Genomic DNA, 20,751 nt, shown 5'->3' with positions numbered 1-20,751 from the left:
TCGGATATGAACACCTTGATCACTGCGTCGCATCGTAGTGTTATGACGGATAATGAGTATATTTATATACATATGATGTAGAACACATTGAATTATTATTGATTGCACCACCATATTTGCTATAGTTGGTTCAGGCAAATATTAGATTAGAGATAATTTACATAGAATCTGGGGCTAAAATAATAAAAGTAAGGAATTACTTTAGTCGTTTTTCTGTAAAATAACCACCAGCCAAAAGCCTTGTATGTCTAGGTATGTGGGCTAAGTTATACCCACTGGTCGGGTATGTCTTGCTGAGTATTAGATGCTCAGGGTTTGTTGTTACCCAAATTATTTCAGAACCCCAAGACGTCGACTTCTGCCCCTGTTGTGTCAAGTTCATCCGCCGGGATGCAGAGGGGTGGCAGGTCGTGGAGCGAGACCCTTAGGTTAGGGAGTCGGCGGGTTGCACACTTGATGGCTAAGTGTGCAGCCCTCTGTTTTTGCCGGACCGGTTTGACCGGTCTGTGTACCGGTCTGACCGGTGTTCGCGTAGGGTTTCCATGCAGACCGGTCTGACCGGTTGGAGGAACCGGTCTGACCGGTTGGGCAGAGGCAGCACACTAGTGTAGATGTAATGTAGGTGCTTTTTTCTTTGGAACTTGGTTATTTCCGCTGTAAAATTTGTAAACCATGTAATTTATGTACATTATATAAGCTATTGTATATTTGAACTCGGTTTGTGAAAACTCTTGTATCCTAGTTTGTCACCTTGATATATTTTCAAGTATTTGTCGTGCTTGTACCATCTGCGCCCACCCTCGCGTGAGACTATGAGTGTTGTTTCGATCGGGCCGAGGGTTGGGAAAGGATTGCCAAATTAAGCTATTAAGCTAATGCACCCGATGTGTTCAAATGACGACCATTACGCTTAATTTAGAATTTTAATTTGGCGGTTCCGTCACAGCTGGTTAGTTGTCAAACAACAAGCTATTAAGCTATTAAGTTTTAATTTGAGGCACGGATCGATATGATGATGTGGACTACTCGTATACATACTTGTTAGTTGTTACACAAGGACGTACGTCGTGCCGTGAATTTCACGGTGCGCGTAGAGCTTGTTGTTGCCTGCCTGTCTGTCTCTTTCAAACAAGAAAGAGACACTGTTGTTGCCGTGTGCCGTGAATTCCACGGTGCGCGTAGAGCTTGTTGTCGTTGTTTCTCTCCATCATCATCATTTCCGGATTTCTTCTTTAACTTTCATCACGCCCGCGCGACGACCCGACTTCAGTCAAGATCGACGCGTACATTAAGCGACTTTGCGTGCTGTGACAACACTAACCGACGATTTTGTACATTGACACGGTCTTCAACTTTGATGATGTTTGATATCGGAAAGTTCGTTGCAGTGCATGCTTGAAAGAGACAAAACGTACAATCGCTACACCTGTACTCCCTCTAGTAGGTCCGAAGAATTAGTTGTGTCGTATAACATGTACGGAGTAGTATATATAGTACGAGTAGTGCGTGGCTGCTCGACCCATCGATCTGCTCCCACTCGTTCATCAATAATCCTTTAATTCGTCAGGTTCCTTCAGTTCTTGACAATGTCATTTAGCGGCATTCCTGCTGATGGTGGAAGCTCATCAACCGACGATTTCGGTAAACAAGCGTCACACACGTTCAACTCCTTCATGATCTATGCCGTAGGTGCGTGATCGATTATTACAACTTCTCGATCATTTCCGGCTTCTTCGTCTTCTTCAATGTAATTACAGATGAATGCATGAACATTGATTAATTGGTGCAGTTATTGGGATAATCAGTCTCGGAGCGACCTGCCTGATAGTCTACTTGGTCTACCGATGCTTCCGCAAGAACGGCCTCCCGTCCATCAACGTCAAGACGACCAGCACCGGCCGCGACGGCGGCGCGGGCGAGCCGCCGTCGCTGCCGGACTCGGTGATCCGGAGCACCACCATCGAGAACTTCCTCAACGAGATCGCCCGCGAGAAGCCCGTCCGCTTCAGCGCGCAGCAGCTGGACGGGTACACGCAGCGCCGCGCGGCGGAGCTCGGCGCCGGCGGCTTCGGCGCCGTGTACAAGGGCATGCTCCCCAACGGCCTCGACGTCGCCGTCAAGGTGCTGCACGAGCACATGGGCGGCGAGGTCACGGAGCAGCAGTTCATGGCGGAGGTGGGCACGCTGTGGCGGACCAACCACGCCAACCTCATCCGCCTCATCGGCTTCTGCTCCGACGCCGACGGCACCCGCGCGCTCGTCTACGAGTTCATGCCCAACCGCTCGCTCGACAGGTTCCTCTTCGACGACCGGAGCCGCGCCGCGGCCGTCGGCCCCGCCGCGCTGCTCGCCGTCGCCGCCGGCGTCGCCAGGGGCCTGCGGTACCTCCACGAGGAGTGCCAGAAGAAGATCATCCACTACGACGTCAAGGCCGGCAACGTGCTCCTCGACGGCGCGCTCACCCCGAAGCTCACCGACTTCGGGGTGGCGCAGCTGCTCAGCCGCGCCGCCACGCACGCCTCCGTGCACGGCGCGCGGGGCACCCTCGGGTACATGGCGCCCGAGGTGGTCCGCGTCGGCACGGCGGCGCCGGTCACCGAGAAGTGCGACGTCTACAGCTTCGGCATGCTGCTGTTCGAGGTGGTCGGCCGGAGGAAGAACATGGACAACAACGCGGCGGCGGCGGGGGACGACAGCGGCGGCCTCGACGGGTGGCTGCCGCTGATTGCGTGGACCAGGTACGAGCGCGGCGAGCTGATGGACCTCGTCAGGGAGTGCCACGCCGTGGCGGCGGCGGACGAGGAGCAGTGGAGGGAGGCGGCGGAGAGGATGTGCAAGGTGGCGTTCCTGTGCGTGCAGCAGCGGCCGGAGGAGAGGCCGGCGATGAGCGTGGTGGTGAGCATGCTGGAAGGGCACTCCGACGTTCCTGCGCCGGCGTTTCCCTTCGGTTGGATGAACCCTGGACCTCCCACTAAAGGCGCCTCATCATGGTCGTCTTCTTCCGCTTCCGGAAGCGATCTCATCATCTCGGTGCAGAAATGAACCCAACCCCCGATATGTCCATTTTATTTATTTATTTATTTATTTTGAGGCTAGAATTGTATTCTATTATCAAAGTTTTATTAGGCTAATCCCAGTTCAAAGTTTTAATACACGATTACGAAAAGTAACACGTCATCAAAAGACTTTTGAAACTATGGATGAAATGGGGTCTTCCAATGCATAGTTTCATTTCACAATTTTCATAAACGATTCATTGCATTCAATTACTATGAACGTGATTGGATGAAATTAGATGAGATGAAACTCTCTAGCCCCCAATGGTAGTTTCATCAAGTATCATAGTCATGGAAACAATGTAAGCCAAGTTTCATCTAGATGAAAAGTTTTAAATCTCCCACTATAGCTTCCGCTATAGACCGCTATAGCTGTTTATGCATGGTGCCGCTATTTGAACTCACGTGTAATTTAGCCGCTATAGCCCCATTTAGCCCGCTATTAGCTGTTTTCAGAGTCCAGCCGCTAAACCACTTAGCACGCTATTTAAAACCTTAGATGAAACCCATTTCTCCTCTCTCTTCATAAATTTCTTGGTATGTCATCATTTTTGCCTTTGTGTCACTTCATTTAATGTGCATGAAACCTCTATGAAACTTACAATGAGATTAGCCTTATGTACATGTTTTGATTTACGATAATTCTACTATATTATATTCTAGTCTGTCTGTGTAACAAAGAGTAGTTACAGTAATTATACTAGCTATACTACTAGTTGAAGAGCGCTTGTGGACTCTGGCTACCCGTCTCAATGCTACCCTCGGAGATGTCATTTGCCGATACCGTGTTCGTGCTACTCGTCATCGTCGTCTGTGGGTTCACGGTCACCGGCGTGGTCATGAGATGGCGCGAACGGGTTCACCGGAGGAGCGATCTCCATCCTCGCCCTCCAGCATCTTCACCACCACGCCCATGGGCGGCCCGGCCTCGCCTCCGGCTGCTGCTGCACGCACCAGAACGCCACCTTGCACATCAGCTCCACCATCTCCTCGCACCGCTGCTGCTCCGCCTGCTCGGCCGCACCACTGCTCGGCGCGGCGGCGACGAGGTCCATGAGGCATGAGCTCGCCGCGCTCGTACTCGTACTTGCATTGGCCCACGCCAGCCTCGGGAACCACTGCTGGCTCTCCGGCGTGGCGCCGTCAACGTTCCTCCGCCGGCCGGCCATCTCGAGGAGGAGCATGCCGATCGAAGCTGTACCCGTCGCACTTCTCGGTGACGCCGGACTTGCATCCACATCTCCGGCGCGGCGTACCGGGGGTGCCCCGCATGCGGGAGACAGAGACGTGCGTGTCGGCGCGGTTCACCAGCCGCGCCAGCCCGAAGTCGGCGACCTTGGGCGTCAGCGCGGCGTCGAGGAGCACGTTCTCAGGCTTGATGTCGTAGGGCACGATCATCTCTGCTGGCATTCCTCGTGCAGGTACCGGACGCCCCTGGCCACGCCGACAGCGATGTCGCTCAGCGCCGGGAGGGCGGCAGCGCTGCGGCCCACCAGGAGGTACGCGTCGAGCGCGCCGCCTTCCATATGACCAGCGCACGCACGGCGTCGTCGAAGAAGAGGCGCGCGGACCAGGTTGACGTCGTGGGTGCGGCCGATGGTGCCCACCTCCGCCATGCACTACTTGAAAACATGATTTTCCTTTGCGTGAAAACCTGACGGGGAATTAGAAACTCTGACACGGGTTTTCATATTCCTATCATACCTTCCTGACAGAAAAAGCTAAGTTTCCCCACAGAGAAAAGCATTTTTCTGTCAAAAAATATTCTGTCAAGCACACCCCGTCAAAACAAAAATACTTTCCTGTCAAAAGTAAACTGACACAAAAATGCATGTTCTGACGGGGAAATGAGAATTTTTCTGTCGAGTTAATTTCCTGTCACTATTATCTAGCCGACGGGAAAATTGATCACAAACCAAATCAAATTGAATTTGATACAAATTTCAAACCACATCCATGTTCAGAATCAAATCGCAAGGTTAGCAAATATCAGTTCCAAATATCATCCATAAAGTTAGCAAAATAAGACCTCAACCAATAAAGTTCTAAATAACCGGCTATAGCCTACTATAGCTTTTGAGAGAGGAGAAAGCTAGGATATCCATCTCTTAGCTCTAAAATGCTAAATATGCTAATAGACAGCTATATTCCGCTATAGCTGCTAAATTAAGAGTTATTTAGCCAGCTAAACCATATAAATTATTCTTTATTTATTGTTAGTTTAGTATTGAACTTCGTCATTTATAAAATTTAGTATTTTGTCGATGATGTGACGAGGGAATGAAGTCCAAGACGTACTTCAATATATAAATTTTTCTTTATTTCATGTTTATATGTAAAATTATTCATAGATTCTAGCATGGTGTTGAAGTAGAAATGCATAACTGTGAGAAGCTTCTAGAAGATTAAAGAGTATGCATGAACTATAGATGGATATTCAGGGCTTCTAGAAGATTAAAGAGTATGCATGAACTATAGATAGACATTTGGGCTGCCCGGCCCGGCTCGAGCTCGAGCCCGGGTTGGTTCGGGCCCGAACCCGAACCGATCGGGTCCAGGCCGGCACGACCGGACTAACGGGTTGTGCCGTGCTGCCCGTTGTGCCGCATCCTCGGCCCAAGCACGAGCCCACAGGCCCATTTCGTGCCGTGCCGGTCCGAAAAGCCTGTGGATTCCGTCGTGTCCGTGCCGCCCGCCGCCCGCATGCTCCCTGGAGCCGCGTCTGTCGCCGCCGCAGCGCCACCCAAGCGGCGGCCACACCTGGCCCCGCCGCCGCGCGTGCTGGCCATCTCGCGCTCCTCCCGCTGCAGCCCCGCCGGTGCCGTCCCCGCGCCTCCCGCGTGTTGGGCCCGTCGGCGCCGTGCCCTACTCCTCCTGCCAATTGCGCCCGCGGACCACCGCCACCTGCGTCTGCTCGCCAGAGCTCGAATTCTAGGGGAGGGTTGGACCGGAGGAGGGGGAGGACCGAAGAAGGGGAAGGATGGGGACTCGTGAGGGAACAGGGAAGAGTCGAGGGAGGGGGTGCGAGCGGCGGCGTGGTGCCTACCTGCCTGGTGCTGGTGGCCGGGTGGGGCTTCCTATCTACCCAATTAGTTTTAACAATTTGATAGAATTGATTCAACATTTTTATTAAATACGTTCAACATTTAATGTTCAAAATGTTGAAATTGTGAAGATAAAATGTTGAAACTAGAATAACAAAATATTGAAATAGTAAAATCGAAATGTTGAACTGTCCGCAGCTCCTTTGATGAGCATCTTCCCCGGCGGGGCCGCAGGCGCGTCGACGCACGGCCGTCGGGGCGGCGGCGCGGCCATCGGCTGCAGGTGGCGGCGGGCAGAGATGGGAGGCGGCGGGCCGTGGGAGGAAGGAGGGAGAAGGAAGCGGCGGCCGTAAAGGCCGCGGACGCAGCAGCACATGGCCTTTGGGGTCGGGGGCGGCGGTGCGGCCACTGTCGACTTGTGGCGGCGGGCAGTGGAAGCAAGGAGGGAGATGGAAGCGGCGGCCGTCAGGGCCGTGGACGCGGTGGCGCAGGGCCGTCGGGGCTGCGGGTTGGCGGCGAACGACCGTCAGGGCTGCGGGCGGCGACGCGGCCACCGGTGGCAGGTGGCGGCGGGTAGTGGGGTGGGTGGGAGGAGGGAGAAGGAAGAAGGAGTGGGAGGTTAGGGTTTGCGTGGGATCCAAGGGTTGTAGTTCATTTGCACGAATCTCAAACACTGGTAGGTGGATAGGCAAAAATCTACCGGAAGATGGATAGGAATTCCGTGGCCAGGTGGCGTGCGTGCATTAGGATTTAGGGCAAAAGGTGAGTTAGTGAGTTTGTGGGCCGGACGCTTATGTGGGCTGTTACCTGTTTGAGAAATTAACGGGCCATGTTCGGGCCTGTTCTTTTTAATCGGGCCGGGCCCGTGTCGCCGACAGGCTGAGACGGTAGCCAAAAAGTCGTGCTTCATGCCGTGCTATCGGTCCTCGTGCTTTCTGAACATCTATAGCATGAACCATGGTTACCATGCTTCATGGTGAAATATGAAATACTCTAAAAATTAGATATTTGTATGATTAGATAAGTACGAGAAAATTTTAGAGGTAGATATTTTGTAAAAAAGTGTGTAGAAAATAGATACATGGTAAAACCATATGAGGCATAGAGTCCTACAAATAGGGATGCTCCCCTCCCCTGTTACCACATAATGGCATAAGAGGTCTCAAGTAGGAGATGACAAGGTTGCCATGTAGTACAGTAGTGTCATGGTAGGGTAGCCAGATAAAGAGAGCAAGAGTCTTGCATTGTAGTAATTTATGGTGAATAAAGACTTGAGTTCCCATATGGAGTTGGTCTCTCATATTAGTATCTATGCGAAGGTTTCTTTAGTATAGTGTGGGTATAATGTCCAAAAAAAAGTTGGTGTCAAGATTAGTGGGTGATTTCTGAACACATGGTATTTATATAACCGCTAAATGGGTTAGCTAGGGCTATAGCCTTTTCTAGCCTCTACAAACACCAACTGTTAAATGCTTTAGCCCGCTATTTTAAGCAGTGACCTAACACAATATTGAACTTCTAGCATAGTTAGAGATGAGTAAACTGGGTCATACTACCATATTCCTACCAACCTAATAAGGAGCCCACAAAATTATCACCATAAACTTCTAGCACAACACTAGCCAGAGATGGCTAAATGGAGTCATACTATCATTCTCCTACTAATTAATAATATGCACAACTCTACAAGAGATGAAGTTGTCAACTCTACAAAAGAAAACAAGCGCACCATCACACAGATGCATTGTTTCTGCTCTGCTGGTTGCTCGCATCAATGTTGTTGTCAATGTGTTCCGCTGAGGTTCTCAACATCATGGCCATCATCATCATCATCATCATCATCATCATCATCATCATCATCATCATCATCATCATCATCATCATCATCATCATCATCATCATCATCAATACTATTATTAGTGGACTCCGAGCCAATATGAGATGAAGCAGTTGCCTGCACGTGAATGAGATATATAAGCTGAATGGTAATTTCTAACTAACATTTTTTATCGTGACTAGTGTGAAACAGTTCTCCAAAAATTATGAAACGGTATGTGCAACTGAGAACAATAAGTTATTGTAGACTTACCCCCTAGCACCTAAGACAGACTACTAAAACTAGTTCAAATTGGAGCCATGAGATCTATCTATCTGACCATATGATCTGAACTAATGCAAATTATGTCTAGATGCTATGAAAGAATCAACATGAGGCCACTTCCTTACTACTGCACTGTGTGTATCCATTTTGAATACCGCAAAGTTACAGTTAGCTTCCAAGGGACTATGTATGCACACGGTTGCCCAACTGTAAGAATATATCTTGCAAAATATTCAGCATTAGAATAAATGTTTCCTAATATTTTCTATATTTTCTACCTGTACAGAGAGATGTCCTTGAGTCAGAATGCAAGAAAGCGATATAAATACTCACAATTGCTTGGGCAGGTGATAGGCATTGCAATGCATTCTCTGGGATTTCCTTTCCTATTTCCCAATACAGTCCCTGCATGCATAGCGCAAGAACATATATGTAATGCACAATGAAGTGTGGATAATAATCATTAGTAGAAAATTAAACATGGCTTCATATATATGTACCAATGTCAACTCTGCAATAACTTTGTAGTGCTGCAGTGCATTATCCTTGCCCTTCTTACGGTCGAAGATGGCTCCGACTACTTCCTTGCCCGACGCTTGACTCGTGGCAATGTAAAGGAGCTTCTTGGTGGTCCTCAGATTTTTCTGTCCGAGTTTGTGAACCAAAGACTTGCAAGTGGTCCCAGACAGGAAAGCTCCAATGACATCGGCATCGGTGATGTCGGGCAGCACATTGCACTACTTGGAGAATCGTCGGATGTACTCCAAGCATCGTCGGATGTACTCGCGTAGAGACTCCCCGTGCTTCTGCCTACAGCTTCTAAGATCTCAGGGATTGCCAGGGCATTCGTATGTGCCCTAAAAGTTCCCCGCCGACACCTCCTTGAGGTCCGACTAGTTCTGGATCCGATCGGCAAGAAGATGCTTGAGCCACGTTCGCGCCGTGTCGGCCAGGACCAGTGGCAGGTTGCGGATGATTAAGTAGTCATTATCCATGCCACCGGCTCGGCAGGTGAGCCGGTAGTCTTCGAGCCAAAGGCCGGAGTTCGGCTCCCGGCATACCTCATGATGTTAGTCGGCGTTTGGTACCGCTGCGGGAATGTGGCGTTGCAGATTCGCGAACTGAACACCCTCGGCCCCCGACGCATCGGTGCTTGACCTCCGGTCCTCTACATTGTCGGATCGTCCTGCTCGCGTCCGCGTCTGCGGGCATCAATGGTGTGGCGTGCGTTACGCTGCAGTCCGAACCGAGGTGGACTTTGACCGGCGCCTTCGGAGGCACCTGGTTGTTGGGCTGCACCTGGTTGACGGTGATGCTCCTGGATCCTAGCCTGGGCGCAGGGCCTAGCTCAGGGCACAACGTTAGATCAAGCTCTCAGCCTATCGCAGTGCCACGCGTTCTAGGAAGATGCTCAGTTTATCGCGGTCACAACGTTCCTCCGACGTTGCGAGCTCGGGGAGCCCGGCGAGCACCGCCGCCGCTGTGGCGATGTTCTGGCTTGCCTGATCGAAGTTGGGGAGACCTCCATGGTCGTCTGTGATGCACTAGTTCACCTCATGGGTGTCGGCGTGTGCGCCTGCAGTCCCCATGGTGTCCCAATTGACGACCGATTTCGGCGCGTTCCTGCTCCAGCTAGCGCAGGGCCTCGTCAATTTCCTTTTGCCAGTCTCGCATTTGGTTAAGCCATGGAACCGACAGTGCGTTGGCGCCTCCTCTAGCCTCATCGCTAGAGTTGCCCAGGGGAGTAGCCTCCCCTTTGTTGTCACTCACGTGCCCATTGGGAGTGTTCACCACGAAACACTTGCGCGATGAGTGGTGACTTGCCTAACTGGAACCGGAGTTAGAGAGACTCTCCGACGCTCCGGCGAGGAGGTCATGGATGGATTCGAACACATAATCTACCATGCCTATGAACTGAATGTCCACTGGCTCGGAGGCTACGAGCAGCATCGTGCGGGCCAAAGAGGAACACTGTTGGGGCGCCCCTGGCGAGAATCCCTGGGGAGATCAGTTCTCTTTCGGAGAGTTGCACCATGATGTTGGTGAAATAGAAGAGAACAGAACGCAAGCCATCCTGTACTGGTCGGTTACCCAGAAATGCGCCGAGCTGCTGCTCCATGCTCCCGTGATTGACGGCGGGTCACTGGGCGTGTGGGGGCGGCGGCTTCCGGCGCGTCCAGCCATAGTCCATGCAAGGAGTTAACGGCGAGGTCGGTACAGGTGATGTCGGTGGGCCGAACAGGAGCGCAGACCCGCTCCAGTCCGCACTCTGGGTTGGTGATGAAGCGCAGGTCACCGAAGCGCACGAGCGCGCCCGGGACCCATCCTCCAGCGTCGATGGCCATCCGCCACCTGGTGAAGAGACGAATGAAATGCACAAAGTTCCCTACCTGGCGCGCCAACTGTCGTTGTTTTTTTACCACCAGCTAGTGATTCTCGTGGATTGCGCGTTTAGGGACGGATAGTATGCGAGATGACACAAGAATTATACTGGTTCGGGCCGCACGGAAGCGTAACACCCTATGTGCAGTTCGCGGTGGCTCGTGTATCTTGCATCAGTTTGCAATAGGGGTGTACAAACGGTAGAGAGAGGGATGGGTGCCCCAAATATCTAGTGTGTGCAAATGTGGAAAACTAAGCGCTTGTCTGGTTGGGACAGCCGCACGTCCCCAACTAGCCAGAGTTCCGTGGCGCCCTTTCTAGAGAGGAGTGTCTAGGTTCCAAAAGAGAGAGTCCCCCCTGCAGGGGGGCAGTCCTCTCCCTTTTATACGACAAGGAAGGGGACGAATTACAACAGAGATAGAGATAGAGAGAGAGATAGAGAGAGTCTCGGTGAGCTTCCTAGGCTCGAGTCGCCATGGGCCCTCCCGAGCCTATCATCGCCACACTCCTCCTCCGCGGCCGGGTCTGTCCCATCGCGCGGTCTGCGGAGCGGAGAACGTGGGGACGCCCCTGCTGTGGCTCAGCATGCCCCTACCCTACGGCCTATGCCGTCATAGGCCACGACGGGGTGCGTTCCACTGTTTGTCATGTTAGGGCTCATCTTGTTGCCTGTCCGCCCAAGTTGTTGTTAGTCTCCGTGCGGTGCAGGCCGTGGTGGGCCTTCCCGTTGGTCGGGCGCATTTCCTTCGCTGGTCATCGATCGGGTGAGGCGGAGCCTCCTCCCGCTGGTCGAGCGAGGCCGAGTCTTTTCACAGAGGTTGTACCATCCGTCTTAGCGCGATCGCCTTTTAGTTTAACCGAGTTGCGTCTTTGAGTATCTCTAATATTATATTCCCTTCATTCACTTTTGATAGCTATATTTCAAAAACTTGAATGTTAAAAAATGATAGCTATATTTACTATTGGCATGAGATGTGGCAATAATTAGCACTAGTTACAAGAAGTTCCCAGTTAAAATATTAGGGGACCAACAAAAAAGTCTATTACATTTATTAGATTGATAAGCTCACTTGTGGTGTCCTTGGTCATTGTGTCATATGGAAATATATCAATCAAAACTGAATGGAGGGAGTACCCGACAACTTGTCTCACATTTTGAGTATCCCTAACTCTATCATGTTAGCAAATTTAATGCTCATGATACCACAATGTTACTTCCATCTCTTATCTTAATACAATAGTGTTAAAATAAACCACCACGTTCGTCAAGAAGTTCTAGAAATTCTCACGTTAATCTAAAAAAGAGAAGAATATACACCGTTGGATTTTATGAAGATCTAACGGTCTAGATTAATCTAAAGAGTTGATGTCAAATAAAACTAATAAATATCTAACGGTCTAGATTAATCTAAAGAGTTGATGTCAAATAAAACTGATAAATATATAATAAGGAATTCTACTAAATATTTATAAATTAGAAGAAAAAGAAATAAAAGGTACATGTCCGTTACAACAACAGGAGAGAGACTAGAAATTATGTAAAGATTATTTTCTAATTAGATTACATTCCACGTTGATGATGAGAGAGGAGGCATGCAATTATATAAACTTAGTTTCTAATCAGATTACTTTCCATGTTGAGGAGATCCGATAGGACTAGATATCACCTACCATTATTCTTTTTATCAATATCACCTGCTACTATATTTTAGCAGGCTTCGATGCCGCTGAATTGCAAGTAAATGCATAGGAGAAAAGTTAAAAAATTGTATATCGAACCATAGAGCTTGGAAACCCCAATGCAAAAGTGTTCAAAGTAGGCTGCAAGCAGTTAAAGCAAAGCACATATTGTTGCCTCACTAGAGTTGTTAGAACTAGCCTAGCCAATAATTCTCTACATGATACACTTTTGATCTATGTATATAGTGGCAATAGCCAATTGATGAAATGTATGCATGTATCTCCATCTATATATGACATGCATATGGCCGGCTGACAAGAATACAGAGCCATTAGTCTGTCCACCTATTCAAATAACATGGATCTAGGATACGGCGTACCGATGATCTAGCAAAGTAACATGAAATAGAGATGTGGCAATGGTGTAATCAAAGTGTCATATGCATCTAGTCCGATGTTTACAATAATGTGCTCAAAGAATAGGGCAACTGTAGCGAAAATGGCCTCTCATGCCATATTTCAATATAATGTTTTGATGATTGATATAGACAACACAACACTTGGACTAATATGATTGTTAAGATTATCATTCTTAGGCTTTTAGGTTCAAGTGATGACAAAGAGAAGAAAGGCGTAGCTAGGCCCGAAGGGCCGCCCCTACGGTGGTTCCGCTAACCGATTAGCGGACGGGGGTCGAGGGGAAGCCGCCCCTCGGGGGTCTTAGGGCAGCGCCCTGAAGCCTCTTCGGTCCAAAGGACAAGAATTGAAGAGACCGTGAAGAAATCCAAGTCAAAGAAATCAAAACAGAGGCATTTTGCTATCACCGGTTGAACCGACGTAGGGCAAAATGAACTCACCGGTGCAATAACAGAGAAGGCCTGCGGGCTAGGGTTTTACACTGGTTGAACCGACGCTGAAGAAATTACATACGTCGGTGCATTGACTTGGAGCACACCAGGCTAGGGTTTTACACCGGTTGAACCGACGTTGAAGAAATTGCATACGTCGGTGCATTGACATATGAAGACAGAGGAAATTCTATACACCGGATAAACCGACGATAGGGTCTTGGTGAACGTCGGTGCAGTTGTCCAGAGAGTTTGTTTTTCAGAGTTCACAGGACAACTGCACTCACCGGTTAAACCGACGCAGCATCGGTTGATTGCCCGTGCACATAACGGCTAGTTTTTGAGAAGGGCAGTTTAGTATCACCGGTTGAACCGACGATGGCATTTGGAGGTACGTCAGATTAACCGGCGTTAATTGTTTTTCTGGCAGCTTTTCTCCAACGGCTATATTTGCTTGGGCTGCCTATATATACCCCCAAGGCCGGGTCATTTGAGGTTGCTGGAGACTAAGCAAGCATACAAGAGTTCAAGATCATCTCCAACCACCATAGAGCTTCATTGTACATCATATAGGCTTAAGCACACTTGTGAGAGTGCTTAGTGCTTGTTTAGGCTTAGTTCTTGAGAGAACTAGCTTGAGAGAAAGTCTTGCTGCGGCAAGCATCTTGTGTACTCGTCGTGTGACCCTCCGACTTGGTGTGGAGCGGCAACAACACTTTGTGCGGGGAAGGAGACCCCTCTTGGTGAGAAGCTCCGATAGTGAAGACAGTGCGCGTGGTGATGCTTCGAGAGAGACGGTGGCGGTGGCCTTGTCTTGGTGACTTGGGGTCACTTAGCCTTTGCTTGCCGGGAGCTTTGGTGGCGAACGCAAGACGGTGATCAAGCGAAGAGACTTGGCATCACACTTGTTCGTGTTGGACAAGTGGCCGTGGACGTAGGGAGGGACTTGGTGTCCTAACCGAACCACGTTAAATCGTGTGTCTTGGTGTCTTCACGGGAGTTTGCATATTCTCTCCTTTACCTCTTTACTTACCATATTACATTTCCGCATTTACTCTATCTTGCGTGCCTTTACTTTCCTAGTTAGTTTGATTAGGATTGGCTAGGTTGCAAATCTTTTAGGGGTAAGTAGAGAGTAGCATAGATAAACCTTAGTCATAACTAGCATGTATAGGACGTGTTAGGTTTATCTTATGCAAATAGATTAAGCCCTAGGATAGAAAGCGATTAGCGACCCTATTCACCCCCTCCCCCTCTAGGGTCGGACACCCCGGTGATCCTTACAGCAACCACGTCACCCTATTTGCACTTCCATATCTTCGGGCACAACTACTACTGGTGCACCTTATTTTGCTGCTTTTATATTCAGTTTACCGCATAGGTCTAGTCTTGCATGAGTAGTTGTTGGTGTCGCAGAAAACAACAAACTGCATAAAAATTTTCACCTTTATGGTAGAGGAATTCACTAGATAGTGATGTCCAACATCAGGACTGGAAGTAGCAAGCTAAAGACCTTCACATGCGGGTGCAACATCAAACAGCTCAAGCTAAAACAAACATATGAAACAAAACACGAGTGTTACAATTTACTAAATTGTGAATTTGAAGAACAGTGCAAAGATGCATGGTTTTTCTTCTGATCAAGCTACCGACAAATAAATGAAGAATAAATGTTACAAATAATTCAGTTTGGATTGGCAGCAAAGTAGCAGCTAAACCATAGCGTCTGCTGAGCCTAGATGTGCCCTTCATCATAATGTTAATATCTCAAACACCACTGCGGATGGTGATGCCGCAAAGAAATGACTCTAACTGTAGTTAGATTGATGGCGATCTAGCTTTTCGTGGAGTAATTCTAAACTAAAAAAAATAGGATAGTGTGCAATTTAGAGAGAATCAGGACAACCATGGATAAAAGCATCATAACTTAATAACAAAAACTTACAGAGAAAAAGTATTACCAAAACAAAGGGAGAGAAAAAAAAGGTAGAATTAGTCATATTATTCTAAGAAGGTGATGTCAACTACGAATCATAGGTTCGCTTTGCTAAGAAGTGTAGCTTCATATGAGGAAATAGAAAATAAATACACAACAAATAGAAGGAAAAGCAACAACAACTAAGAAGAGACTTCGATCTACAAAGTTACGGAGATAAAAATCAAATGATAGCACTACATCATAACTACGACATGATCCAACATAGTTGTTGGGACGACTATCACCCTAACTTAGTATGCACTGTCATTGCCATTGAGGTATGGTGATTACCACTAATAATAATGAAAAGCGGTGAGACGGTGATGTCTTCCTGCATAGAATTGTGATCAATGGTTGTCCGAGAACGAAAAATTTAGAGAACAAATGATAAATGATAGGGCTGTAATTGGGTATTTGGGAAGGTATAGACTACAAATGTGAAGTGTCTAGATGAGAGTTTTTTTTTGCAAGTGTAACAACAAAATTGTTGGTGGTGGTGCACGATTCTCAGTGAGGAAAAAGTGCTGCAACTATGAGACAAGAAAAGCTGTATGTATGGAGATGTAGCAATTGGAACTTGGAGAACAAAGAAAATAAAAGAGACATTTAGATACGTGATTTGAGAGGGCGCATCCAATTCTTATTAATGTTTCGATTCAAATTCAAAACCAAATTATAATTATTATGTACAGTATACACTCATCTAGATCTTTTTAAAGTCTAAGGAATAATTTAAAAATAAAAAATATACATAGCTGGCCAAGAATTATATATTAAATATATAAATATTTATTTTAAAGTAAAAATCTCAAATGTCAACATAAAAGATGGTAGGTCTACCCCCCAATTTATTCCCACCGGCTTGGGTACCCTATTGAATCGAGTCCACCACTCGACCATATGCCGGACCAAGCGGAGTCTCCAAGCTCGCAGCTGCGCTTGGCCTTCTCCGCCACCTCCTCGACCCTCGTAAATATCAATCCACATCGATCCTCTCACTCACCCTTGTCGTTCCCGTCTCCACCTCCTCGCCCGCCACGCCGCGCCGCCGCCGCCTCCTCCTCACGATTTCACGATCCGACAAGGAGCTTTGTGCCCTTTTCGATTAGCGGTGGTAGCCGGGCGGCATTCTTGCTTAATTCCTGCCGGGCAAACAAAACCAGTTCTATTGCTTATCGGAGAGCTAGGTTGATGCTGCCATGGCGCACCCAAGAACAGATTAACTGTGTCTGCGTCGTGGCCGGAACCAGTCACAGTCAGAGAGGTAAGCTCTTCAAGCTTGTCCTTCTATCCTCGCATTGTAAATGACATAGCTCACATGAAACACATAGCTATGTATTGCAAGGCTCAAAAGTGTACTGCAGACGCTACACACATCACACATTACAGTGGTGGTATCTTTTTCTTGAATAAAAACTTGTATCTTTTTCAGAGGAAAGCCTGCTTCATTGGAAATAGTGTGATGCCAGCTTGATCAAGTCCATCCGATTGAACCCATAAGTCACCACAGTATGAATCAATGCGAAAACGTATAACATGTATTGCACTCATCAGACTGGAGATCAGACTATCAGAGCAATGTATTGGATCAGATAACATTGTTTTAACAACTTCGGCTAGCTGGAGCCTGGAGGATAGTAATACACATGTCATTCTAAAACTCTGAACAAATAAGCTTCGGTCCGAATGGGGTCCAAGGGGAGGGTTCTTGATCCTCAGGGGCAATTCCTGCAGACATGGAACAAGATATTTATGATATCATGTCTTATTTCAGTTTCTGTGGACTCACTGTTTTTCTACGCCCCAGCGATTGATGGTGACGACAACTGCTTGTACCTGGATCATAAATTGGAAAATATAGCAAGCATCCTGCGTTCTCTTACGGATATCTTCTATTTACTCCGTATAATTTTTCAGTTCAGGACAGGCTTTATTGCTTCCTCCTCTAGAGTGTTTGGTCGTGGTGTATTGGTTGAGGACACATTTGAAATAGCAAAGCGGTATTTGACAACATATTTTCTGATTGATTTCTTAGCTGTTCTGCCCCTCCCTCAGGTATTTTTTATGCCACTTTACTTAGTTAACCTTCAAGTATGGAGCTCTGAATCTACATCATGCAAACCTTGTAATTCTGATGGTTTTCCTAGGATACACGAAAACCTGATTTTTCATGTATAGGAGTCACTGTTCTTAAATTAGAACTATTGCAAACCATTATTTTCATTTCAATGATTCCTTGTCTTATAGTATTGTAAGTTTGTAGCTGACATTGATATGTTTGATTATCAGGTGTTTGTACTGCTAGTGCGACCCCATCTCCTAGGTTCGAAGGTTATGACAGAGAAAAATGTACTATTGCTAATAGTCATATGTCAATATGTGCCTCGACTGATCCGAATAATACCACTCTACATTCAAATCACAAGATCAGCTGGTACAGTTATGGATACAGCATGGCCGGGTGCTGCCTTTAACCTTCTAGTTTATATACTTGCTAGCCATGTAAGTCCTCCATTCATTTGTTGATACGAGAGTATAAGTTTTAGATCTCGTGCTTTCCATCTCTGAAACTGTTTTCTTTTTGTCTATTCTTGATCCACACAAGCTAATCTCAATTAATACAATTAATTTGCCACATATCATTGTGCACGGTCAAAACATTAGTTTATTATAACCGAAGCATTGACTTCTCATAGGTCATTGGAGCTCTCTGGTACATTCTTGCCATTCAACGAGAAGAAACCTGTTGGATCGAAGCTTGTAATGGCCAAGATGATTGTGAACATGCATCTTTATATTGTGGAAGTACTGTATATGGAAATAATACTTTCTTACAAGATGCTTGCCCAACAGATGGTGATGCCGATATAGATCCAATCTATGGAATTTACCTACCAGTTCTCCAGAATGTTTCACAGTCGACAGGTTTCTTCGAAAAATTATTCTACTGCTTTTGGTGGGGGCTACAAAGTCTATGGTGCGTCTGTAATTGAAACCATTTTTTCCTCACCAAAGAATAGTACCTGGGTCCTGTATTCATGTGTTACTTTTTGTATTGCAGTTCTTATGGTCAAAACCTGAAAACAAGCACTTATATATGGGAGAATCTGTTTGCTGTTTTTGTCTCAACTTCAGGTTTAGTATTATTGGCGCTCCTTATTGGTAATGTGCAGGTACAGTTTTAAGCATGTGTGCAATTTATTGCTATATGTCCTGTTAGATTAAGTGGCAATTTATTTATAAGTACAATATGCGCCAAGGATTTATTTTTCTGGAGGTGCAAATTGTGCACCTGCAGATTTATAGTATTGTTTTTGTAAAACAGAACTCCAATTGATTCAACAATGTGAAATGAAAGCAGCCCTTCAACAGGAGTCATTTCCCTTGAAAAATGAAAAGTAAACCTCTCCAGCTTTGACCACTAAAATACAGTGAGCCATTTGTATGAGTTATCCAAAAATGTTATAATATTTGTCCTAAAAAGTACTTTCACAATGTCATTGCCTAATATATTTTTTACTAGCACATCGTAGAACTAGTAGCGTAAGATTTGAACATTGAAGACCATATAGCTAGATGGCCACAACATTGTACATTGTTTACTTAATTCTGTTGTAGTTAGATATTGATGTTCTAGAGGAAATAGATTCGCATGAAGAAAAACAGTAGTTACACTAAAAACTCTGAAAATGAAAAACACATTGCAGGACCACCATCCTGGCTTCACAAAACAATATTGGCATTAGCACCAAACAGCTAATTAAACTCATATATTATAGGCTTGTATTTGCTACTGACTAGAGATGCTGCTGCTCCTAGTAGCGTCAACCTTTGACATTCACGAGCAATGGCAATCAGTTTTATCTATATGAATTATCATATAAGATTTTACCCATAAAACTTTTCCATGTGTTTAGTACTTCAATGTATTTATGCTGTATATCAACCCAAGAGCTTATTGTTTATTATGAAAGTAGGAATCATAAATTGAATTACATAATCAGTGGAGATGTGTGACTTGATCAATTTTTCCAATTTTATTGGTTGAATTATTGCAGACCTATTTACAATCAGCCTCTGGGCATATAGAAGAAATGAGAGTGAAAAGACGTGACATGCAGCAATGGATGGCACACAGACTACTTCCTGAGCATATCAAGGAACGAATACTGCATCACGATCGATATAAATGGCAGGAGACGCAAGGGGTTGATGAAGAGGACCTTCTTACAAAACTTCCTAAGGATCTCAGGAGAGATGTAAAGCGTCATCTTTGTCTATCACTTCTCATGAGGGTATTTTCCTATACCTTTAGGTTGTACCCATAGTGAGAAGGAATGGTCATTTATTTGCTTCTTGTCCCATCCGAAGATATATGGAAAAAGGAACCCTTGAGACTCTATCCCCCGATCTTGATATCTGAACTCTATTATATACTATATGCTAAGCAAACATAGATCAGACAGTCAAATAAACCTTGTTCCCTTAAATTTTTCTAGGACAGTTTGGGTAATATGAAAATCAAGTTATTCAACGAAGTCAGGTGCTTTCATAGTAATGTTGGTTCCCTTCTATATCTGTTTAAGTTCCTGTATGTATTTTAGAAAATTTAAAGAATCTGCTTTGATTTACTTAATTAACCCTATGAAATTTTCTTCCTTTTCAGTATATATACTTATCCGACGAAGTTTTTCTTTTCGATTAATAATTAACACTATGAAGTTGAATGGCAGTTAATAACTTTTGGAAGCTCACGTGTGAAATACATATATATTCCGATGGAGGTTTATATGGATTCTAAGGAGATCTAAATTTTCATGCGCAGTCCATAGCTACAACTTTCTATCAGTTTTGTGCTTTCATCGATACATATTATCCCTTAATTAATTAATTTAGTTAACTAGCACTAGTTCCAACTACTTTTGCAGGTCCCAATGTTTGAAAAGATGGATGACCAGCTCTTGGACGCCATGTGTGATCGTCTAAAGCCCATGCTCTACACAGAAGGAAGCTGCATCATTCACGAAGGCGGCCCAGTGAATGAGATGTTCTTCCTCATGAGAGGAACGCTTGAGAGCATGACTACAGATGGTGGGCGAATGGGCTTCTTCAACTCCAATGTTCTCAGAGGCGGCGACTTCTGCGGCGAGGAGCTCCTCACTTGGGCTCTGGATCCCACATCAGGCTCAAACCTTCCCAGCTCCACCAGGACAGTGAAGACGCTGTCGGAAGTCGAAGGTTTCTCCCTAAGGGCTGATCACTTGAGGTTTGTGGCCACCCAGTACCGGAGGCTCCACAGCAAACAGCTCCGGCACACCTTCAGATTTTACTCACAGCAGTGGAGGACCTGGGCTGCTTGCTTCATACAGGCAGCTTGGCACAGGTACTGCAGGAAGAAGATGGAGGATAGTTTGTATGAAAAGAAGATGAGGTTCCAAGCGGCCATTGTGAGTGACGGCTCTACTTCTTGCAGTCTTGGTGCAGCGCTCTATGCCGCACATTTCGCCTGTAACATGGTGCGGATCTTACGGAGAAGTGCCGCCAGAAAGGTCCGTTTGCTTGGAAAGGTGCCTTCAAGGCTGCTGCTGAAGCCAGCAGAACCCAACTTTTTCACTGAAGAAGAGTGATCTTTTCCGTGCGCTGTTGTTAAACAACGTTCATC

The 20,751-nt window shown here is 46.6% G+C and overlaps 2 protein-coding genes and 1 pseudogene across 2 annotated transcripts; 2 read left to right on the top strand and 1 right to left on the bottom strand.

Moving 5' to 3' along the window:
* The first annotated feature begins 1,497 nt into the window (after positions 1-1,497).
* On the top strand, positions 1,498-3,219 carry LOC120696751 (rust resistance kinase Lr10-like). Its single transcript, XM_039979733.1, has 2 exons — positions 1,498-1,689; positions 1,790-3,219. Exons 1-2 carry the CDS (start codon positions 1,587-1,589, stop codon positions 3,040-3,042), a joined length of 1,356 nt encoding a protein of 451 aa, XP_039835667.1. The 5' UTR covers positions 1,498-1,586; the 3' UTR covers positions 3,043-3,219.
* A 522-nt stretch (positions 3,220-3,741) lies between these two features.
* LOC120696761 lies at positions 3,742-4,781 on the bottom strand (annotated as a pseudogene).
* Positions 4,782-19,129: 14,348 nt separating this feature from the next.
* LOC120652971 (cyclic nucleotide-gated ion channel 1-like) lies at positions 19,130-20,751 on the top strand (the record flags this gene model as incomplete). Its single annotated transcript, XM_039930948.1, has 2 exons — positions 19,130-19,384; positions 20,018-20,751. Coding segments are annotated over 2 exons (954 nt in total), but the record flags the coding sequence as incomplete, so codon positions are not given.

The sequence above is a fragment of the Panicum virgatum genome, chromosome 1K (assembly GCF_016808335.1).
Source record: "Panicum virgatum strain AP13 chromosome 1K, P.virgatum_v5, whole genome shotgun sequence".
Lineage (NCBI taxonomy): Eukaryota > Viridiplantae > Streptophyta > Magnoliopsida > Poales > Poaceae > Panicum > Panicum virgatum.
The sequence above is the reverse complement of the archived record's forward strand: the minus strand, read 5'-3'. Positions and strand labels throughout refer to the sequence as shown.

Bases quoted from the DNA above. Each gene is read 5' to 3' on its own strand.
- LOC120696751 (XM_039979733.1), top strand. From the start codon at position 1,587: ATGTCATTTAGCGGCATTCCTGCTGATGGTGGAAGCTCATCAACCGAC. The intron at 1,690-1,789 runs GTGCGTGATCGA...TAATTGGTGCAG, and splicing joins CTTCATGATCTATGCCGTAG to TTATTGGGATAATCAGTCTC.